At 42.6% G+C, this 8855-nt stretch overlaps 1 protein-coding gene across 3 annotated transcripts in view; it reads right to left on the bottom strand.

Moving 5' to 3' along the window:
- LOC147613333 (3'-5'-exoribonuclease family protein) overlaps positions 1–6672 on the bottom strand; it is a 45962-nt gene extending 39290 nt beyond the window's left edge. Inside the window, exons 1-2 of one of the 3 annotated variants that reach the window (XM_086782638.1) lie at positions 6397–6672; positions 5863–5919 (exon numbers count right to left, since the gene is read on the bottom strand). In XM_086782638.1, coding sequence (XP_086638764.1) covers positions 5863–5919; positions 6397–6522 — 183 coding nt within the window. In that variant the 5' untranslated portion in view covers positions 6523–6672. The remainder of the gene's footprint in view (positions 1–5862; positions 5920–6396) is intronic. The other 2 variants (XM_086782639.1, XM_086782637.1) reach the window with 2 other exon arrangements.
- Positions 6673–8855: the final 2183 nt, after the last annotated feature.

An 8855-nucleotide genomic window follows, 5' to 3' on the forward strand; every position in this document is an offset into this window, starting at 1 on the left:
CACGGCCGATTCACGCCTCCATTGCAGCTGAAAATCAAGCTGTAGATAGGGGAGAGAGTGGGCTTCAAGTCCTAAGGCTATGGAGCTTATGATCAACTGTAGGCGGCGTATTTCTGTACGACCACGCCTACAGCCAGAATATGCACCGGCCTACAAATAGCGCAATGACGCGGCGAGGAGCAGATGAATCCAGCAACCGGCCGTACGAATGTGTGCACCTACGAGTCTACTTCACTTCCCTAGTTGAAAACTCCTCAAGATATGGTCTCTACGAATGGTAAGATGGATCAATTCATTCGTGGATTAGATCCTAACATCCGGTTTCACAGTTCGTAACTTTGAACCCAGCACATATGATCGAGCTTTGTCTCTCGCTCAGAATGAAGAAATGAAGATGAACGGAGGCAAGCCCAAGCAGTCATCACAGTCCAATACCAAACTCCAACTGGGAAAGGGTAATTCATCTTCTAAAGACACTAAGACAGACAACAGTCCTAGCTCTAGTTCAGGGGGTAAGGAATCCAAGCCTAAGAAAACCCCTAAGGAAAAGGCTCAAGCAGGCATCTCTGGAGGCTATCTTCCTTCAGAGGAGCAAAGACAGTATCAGTCAGAAAACCGATGTTTTTTCTGTCATACCATTGGGCATGGTAAGAAAGATTGTCCAAAAAGGCAAGTGAAGCAAGCCTCCAAAGAGCCTTCTGCCACAACTGCAGCAGTATCCCCCGCTCCTCTGGACCCGCCTGCTACCACCAATGCGGTTCAGATCTTACCTTCTATGCATCCCATGCCATCCATGGTACTTGATGCTAAGCAGGAAGGTGAGGCTACAACCACAGAAAAGCCTGATCAGAGCTTATGGCTCTGCCAAGGGCCACCACTTCATGATCCTTTTCGACATGGGCAATTCTGAGGACGCCATCTCTCCCCAGTTGGCTACCAACATGAGCTGTACCTTAGTGCCCTATCATTTGGAGGTAGACGGGTTTACACCTACATATCTCAACGGGCACAGCAGTTTTCTTTTCAAGTTCAAAAGGCCTCATTCCAGCAAGATTTCATTCTCTCTCCTCTTTTGGGGTGTCACATGATCTTAGGAATCCAATGGTTTCATCGGTATGAACCTATTCCCAATTGAGGACAAGACACCTTTATTATCTCTAAAGGTTTGCCAAAGCCCATCATGATTCGAGGGGATAGGAGCATTCTTGGCATTCCTCTGATTTCTCATCTCCAAGCAAAACGAGCTATCCGCAAGGGAGCGGAAGGAGCATTGATTTACGCTCAGACAGCTTCTCTCTCATCAATAACCGCTGTCTCATCTTCTTCAGTCTCTCAGTTGGCAGATCTCCTTTCTCATTCAGACATTTTTAAGGATAATCTCTCACCCAGTATCCCATCACATTGATTTGATCCCTGGATCGGATCCTCCTGGCAAGTTCCCCTCTTGTCTTTCCAAGACTTTCAAAGGCAAGCTAGAACAGTAATGAGTTCTCAAACTTTTGAAGCATGTTCCTTATGGACTCATTTTCTCAGTCACCACAAACCACCAAGCTCCCGACGATGCCAAGTGCCCAGTGGAGTGATCAACACACTAGACAGGGTCAACTCTTCCACCAGGTTGGAGGAAGGATCAAGTACATCCCTGGTCAGCATAACCCAGTAGCAGATGTTCTTAATAGAAAGACCAGCATCCAATACCAGAAGTGTTTGATGTTTCACATGAACAACAGCCAGACATGGTAGACGAAGCTGAAGTCATCGAGCCTCAACAGATCCTTCATCATCGTTGGAAGCATGGTTCCAGTCGACGGATACATCAATTCTATACGAAATTCCGAGATCGAGGTACCCACGAAGCTGTATGGCTAGACAAGGAGTTCTTTAAAGTCTCAAGAGTACCCCCAGTTGTTGGCGGACTACTTGGAAGCCATGAACCTGCCACCAAGCTAACCAGGAGGGAATGTCACATGCACTCTGCATTCAGTGCATGGTGACAAGATAGCTCATCATTGGCAATGCAACATCTGTACATTATTAGAACCCAGTAGGATGATATTTGTCGTATGACGTGACCCCATTGTATATCCTCAGTCCAGGATAAGTCAGGCACGAGCTAGGTAGGTCATTCCTCAACCTTAGCGGGTCAGTTAGTCAAGTCCCTAACCCACTTGGAGAGAATCATTCGTGCATGTAGAGTCAGTAGAAGCCTTAGGATTTGCATCAGAAAGCACTCTACATTTTGCATAACATGCATTCATATGCTTGTGCATCACTTAGAACATCACAGAAGCCTTACGAAATTAACCAGGATTTATCTGGTATTTTTTCAATATTTTATAGTATTTTATTAGCATTTAATGCCATTTTTTATGACATAAAGTTTAATAACTTTATGTCAGTCAACCAACTTTGACCAACTCTCAACCACTATAAAAAGGCAAGCCTTTGTGCTTAGTAGATCATTCAGATTCAGGTGCCTTCTTCCTCAGCCCTAGGAGCATACCCGCCTACAGCCAACAGTTCCCCCTTTCACCTCAGGCCTGCGTTTTGCCTCTTCAGCACCCCTGGGCATCAACGTTAAGCCTACAGCAGCCTACAATAGATCAACGCAGCTCTGCATGCAGTCCCAGGCTAGTTTCCAACAAGATCTCCTGCGTTTTCTGCATATACAGATCTCGGCCTGTGCACAGTTCCCTTCAGTCCTACGTTTTCAGTTCTACCTCAGTTCTCAACATTCCATTCATCACCCACATCTGCCCCAGCCATCTGGGGAAGGTAACACAGCATTCATAAGCATTTTCAGCATCCATTCATAGCTTAGAATAGTCCACTACAGTCCCTTCTCAGCCTCAGGTGTGCAGCCCTTCCTCATACCCTTGGGAAGAGTGCATAGGCTCGAGATCAATTCATTGTGGTGTTTCTATAGCCGTGTTCAGGTCAGCCAGGCTTCCGATCCTCTGAGATCTTGCGTTTGGCTTATCTACAGTCCACAGTCATTCTCTCTAAAGTAATAAAGCAAATACTATTCCGGTAACGGGATAGGGGGCCCTTCGGTGGGTGATTTGGGACCCAATCTAGTGTACATATATATCTCTCTCTATCTCTACATCTCTTTAAAGTTTGAAGTTATTAAAGTGGATTGCTAAACTCACGAAATTCAGGATACAGAAGGCGGTGTGAGACTTGTGTGACAGGACCCTTGATTACGAACACTTCCGCTGCATGTTACAGTCAAAAGCTAGACAAAACAAGAGACAGAAGAGAGAGCAAAGGAGAGAGAGCTTGTGGAGGACAAGATCACCTTTATAATAGCATGAAGCTTTACGATGGCAATAGCCAGCAAGAAAGTGATGAACTTGTGCTTGGGATTGGACTCTACATCAAGTGAATATGTGAGACCCCTTTTATAGTGAAGGGAGTGAGCTAGCCGACTGCTCATATAGCTGGCCGACTTGCTCACGACTTCCTAAAATAGGAGAAATAGCAAAAATACCTAGAATAGGTAAAGCCCATAAATACACTGAGATGCAGAATTCTAACACTATCCTATCACGTGGCAATGCCACATCAGCATCACCACGTCACTTTTTTCAAAAAAAAAATTGCGTTACGTTTTTGCATGTCAACAACCTGTATTTTGATGCTTCGATGACATTCACTGGCCTTTGTATTTTGACATCTAAGGAACCAGGAACAAAAGAGAATGCTCAAGGTTTATATTCCACTATAGGGAATTGAGTATTCTAGAACTCGAGGGTTGTTGTCCAAGTTGTATCCAAAAGGAGCAACTCTAAGATAGAACACTAAATCTTTTGTACAAGAGTCATGGGACTTGCCATCTCATGGAGGCACTATTTATCAGCGAAGGAAATCGGAACTAAGTACATGGATGTGAATACTGTTAGTCTACCATAGTCAAACACTGACATGGGTAGTCGGACTACGATAGAAACTAGTGTCAAAACCAAGGAACTATTTGTGCATTCATTTCTTCATTTGATTTATACTTATGAGCATATCTGTGCATGTGTAAAAACCCAAGGACGAGCATGTGTGCACGTATTTGTGTCTTCTGACATACAACGGGTGCATGTTGATCTTGACAGGAAGAGAATCATGTTGGGAAACTCATGCCTGATAGCGGCTCTAGAGGGTGGGAGTATCTGCCAGAGAGATTAAACCCAAGGTCACTTTATGTTAAGAGTGACCGTGAGGGCAAGATGCTCCTCAAAGCCAAGCACAAGAGAAGAGAAGGACATTCCACATAAAGAATCATGTCTGAAGAGCCACAGAGAGAAGAGCTAGGCCCAAAGCAAGAAAAGCAAAGAAAAGCAAGAAAAGGCTAAGACAAAGCTAGATCTATCAGTTGAGGACAAGCGTTTAATATGTTCGGAGGATGTCACCGGTGACCAAAGAAACAAAATATAAGTTGCTGGCATGCAAAAATGCAACGCAAAAATTATAAAAATATAAAATAAAAGGTGAAAAAAAAGTAACATGGCACATATGACATGGCGATGCAGACGTGGCAAGATAGCAACGTAAGGCAACCCTACTGGCTTGGAAAGATGCAACTAGCTTTAGGAAAGCAAAAGATTAAAAGCTTTTTAAATGCTAAAAAGAGAACAGCTTTTATTACTAAAAACTGCTTTTGGACAAGAACTATAAATTCAGCTATTCTCTCATTGTTGAGACATGTAAAAAGGCAAGAGAGCTCTCTAGCCAAAGGGTTTTGTCTAATATAACTCGAAGGGGGGTTGGCCCAAGGCTATTATGACCCCCTCTCTACTCTCTCTCTCTTCTGTTCATTTTCATATTTTCTCAAGGTTTTACGCGTGAATTTGTTGTTTTCTTGAAGATATACCCGTGCAACAGTCCTTTACGAAGGCCTGTTACAATATCACCGAAAAAAAAAACTTGCATGAAAGCCAGCAAAATTTTCTATGTGCTGATAATGTAGCTTCAACAAAGTAATTGCTATCTATGTACTAAGCTTGAGGTCATGACAATGTCACCAACAATAAGCAACACAAATCCCACATGGCATACACACTTTTCACTATAAAACCACAAGAGCAATCATAACTTGTGTGCGGCTATGAATATCCCCTTCTCTCTCCTTGCAAGAGTACACAACATTGCAGCATAGCAGAGTTTTTCGGCTGTCTCAGGGGGAGTTCAAAGGTCTATAATGCATTTCAACCATTCCAGCTATTTCCATTTCCAGAAACATTGTGTTTGGTCCTTTTCCCCTATTTCATTCATTTCCCCCTTGCTATTTCAGTTATTTCCCTCACAACACCTTTCATTTCTCACATGAAACCCCGATTTCAAGCCAATGTTAGCTTCTCTTTTGCACTGATGTCCTTTCCCCCCTTTTTAACATCGTGTTTTCGTAATTTGGCATGTTGTTTCCATTATCCCCCTTATTTTGCATCTTCCTCGTTAACATCATGTTTCCATAATTTGGCATTTCCATTACTGGTTTTGCATTCATTCCCCATTTCCCATAACCATAATTTGCAATGACTTGCCACTTGTCACTTGTCAAAACAAGTGAACTATTTGATCACAAGGACAGCCAAAATAATCCCAACGTTATATGTGTGTGCATGTGTGTCGGTGCATGTGCATGCTTGTGTTTGTCCATGTATGGTGAGTTATGTATTTACACATATATGTGCGTATGTATGTGTGTTATGTATTTACATACGTATGTATGTGTGTTACACATTTACATGCATGCGTATGTGTAGGCGTGTGTGTGTGTGTGTGTGTGTGTACTTATGTATGTGTGCATGTACATTGTATGTGTGTCTGAGCATCTATATGTATGTATGTCTTGCAAAGATTTTCGGTTACCTTCACACTTGCGATCACATCAGTGGCACCAAGCCTCACTCGTGCTGATCCATTTGCCTGCAACCGCCACCACACCCCTGAGTTACAACTCCTCGCCCTTAATACTCTTTAAGGTTGATCATCCAGTTAATTCATATCATGCATTTGATTCAAGACCACTGATTTTTCTAATGCACTTAGTATGTGCAAAAAAGCCTAAGCTCACATCACGGTCATGGGTTGTGGGAAGAAAAATCCCCACCGTACAATCAGACTGACTGTCTTTGTAATGTGTGCCGGACTCTGGTAAGTAAATTTGCAAGAATATGCAATAAAATACCCATGATCATTCCGGGATTCATAAATATTATTTGTATAAGCCAAAAAGAAACGCTTATGACTCTGAAGACCACTTAAACTCCTTATGCATTCTAAAACTACTTAAGCCTCTGATCCTGCAAAAAAAAAAAAGGAACCCTAAAGCCGCTTCTTCTGATACATTTTATACGGGAAAAACCTTTGAACCGTGTCAAAACAAGCCAAAGTGCAACCAACCTGGGGGATGATTCCAACGTCGATGGAGAAGTTGCGGAAATCGTGAAGGCCACGGCCATCGCTGCGCAGGCCCTGTGCAATACCCCCCTCCAAAAACCTCTGCTCTGCCAAGGAAAGCCCCACCATGGCCCCTCGACGGTAAGAAAGGGGAAGAGGGGTTTAAGATTTAGTAAGCTACTTCATTTTTGCAGGTGAAGAAGGTTGCTCTTTATAAGTTGGCACTGTTTTTTTACAAGGATTGGGCATAAATGAAGTGATGTGGTTAGGATTACATAGATACTCTCTAGTTGGATACTCTATTTCAGAGCGATTGGTTAGGATTGTAAATGAATTGGAATAGGCTATTCTTTGGTTAGGATTCCATTGAGACGATCCTAAGGTGCTAGATACTCCCTAGTTGGCACTCTCTCACAAGGATTGGGCATATACTTTCAACCTATTTGAAAACGACAGATGCCATTTGTAAGGAAACTTTTTGTCTCGAGCTAATATTGAAAGAATGGCTGTAAATCAGAAAAAAAACAGCAAATAGATCTTGCAAAGAAGCACATGTGCAAAAGAACTGAAGTAGAAAACTTGTTATCTTCTGCGCTGCTAAAGTAGAGCACAAGGGCTACCCGTAGGTGCATACAACCAACAGCAATGGCTGAATAATGAAGTGCTAATGATGCTAACCCAAGCCACCTATTTATAGGTTGGACAACGGCCAGTATAAAAACAGTGGGCTAGCCGACTATGCAAAAAAAATACTAGAATAATGTCTAAAAAATAGACAAAAATAGCAAAAAATATCTAAAATAAGATGAATGCATGGCCTCATAAATATCTACATGAAACTTGACTTATCCAAAGTACCATCTGCATGAAACTTGACTTATCCACACGAGCAACAAGACGGGCCTTATACTTATCCAAAGTACCAACTTGACTTTGAAGATCCATTTGACACCGATGACTTGTCGATGTAAAGGCCGTGGTACTAAATCCCATATATGATTCTTCTCAATAGAGGACATCTCGGCTTCCATAGCCTATCGCCACTGTGGTTGGGCAAGGGCCTCCTCTGGAGATTCGGGCTCATCAATCGTCTGCAAAGTACTCATAAGAGCATAATTCACAATGGGAGTGGGAACCCAAGAAGATCTCCTCATACCGAATGAAGAAGTAGAGACCTGGTCATGCAACTGATTGTTAAAAAAGCCAGAATCTCGAAGTAATTGCTGGACCCAATGGGGTGGACCAGCCCTCCTCACAAATGTGGAAGAGGAAGTATCCGCAGCTGTAATGGACGCACCCGAGGCAGCCGAGGATGAAGAAGGGACGTCCGAGCATGTGGGAGATGATGTAGAGGCTGTCCGGACTGGCTGAGAAGTTCCGGAAGATGGTCCAACACTCTATATGGGGCTGGAAACAGCAAAAACAGGGGCTGAAACAGTAGCAATAGCGGGTTGAATCGCTGCCGAAGTCACCGGCGGAGGCACAAGGGGTGATGAAGTACCTGATGGGAGCAAAGAAAATTCATCGATATCGGGTGGAAATTGATCAATATCCTCAGAAAACTGCATGGGTGAAGAGGAATCAAATCCAAAGAGAGTCTCATCAAAGCAAGCATCACGAGATATGATGATGTCCTCCAATGCATGATCCCAAAAGCGGTATCCTTTTGACTTCGAACTATATCCCGTAAAGATCATCCTCTTCGACTTTGAGGAAAGTGTAGTCCTCTTTTGACCTGGCACATGTACAAACACAACACAGCCGAAAACTTGCAAGTGTGAGACGGAGGGCTTATGTCCAAAAAACGCCTCCTCTGGTAAAAAGTACATCTATTTGACAAAAACTCAAAAGTTACATGTAACTACTCAAGGACGTGGATTACTTAATTGAAGAGGAATTAGTAAATCACCTTGGATCCAAAGATTCTATGGAGAGCTTTTGTTTTTTTTTTTATGTCATGATTGAGGAAGATTATATTTTGTTGCTAAGTTTGCATATAATGGTGCAAAGCTTGCAATGAAGTTGATTTGCATTTTCCATTGTCTGGTGGATTGAGTGGACATCTTTTTAAGATATCTTGTAAGTGCAATCGAATATGCTACTTAAGAGTTAATACTTCATATTAAATACTTTAGGTGCACTTAGATCATGAGAAATCACAAGAAATAATAAGGTTACTTTTAGTGGTGTTCTATGCTCTATCTCATACCTTGAGTGGACACCACCACAATGAGCACCCAATATATACTATTATAATATTAAGTGTACTTTTAGTGGTGCTCTATAAGTGGGTGGAGTGCTCATAATTAGGTGTATCCACTTGGGAGAAGATCAAGAACCTATCAAGCCTAGGTCTAATGCTAGCCCAACAACTAGATGTTGGACTTTGATGGTATATGACATCAAGGTTTGGCATAGTGTTGTTATGGGTTGGTTGATAGATTGAGACTCGCCTCGAGATT

Source organism: Cibotium barometz, chromosome 44 (genome assembly GCF_041138505.1).
Source record: "Cibotium barometz isolate CiBa-2024 chromosome 44, ASM4113850v1, whole genome shotgun sequence".
Lineage (NCBI taxonomy): Eukaryota > Viridiplantae > Streptophyta > Polypodiopsida > Cyatheales > Cibotiaceae > Cibotium > Cibotium barometz.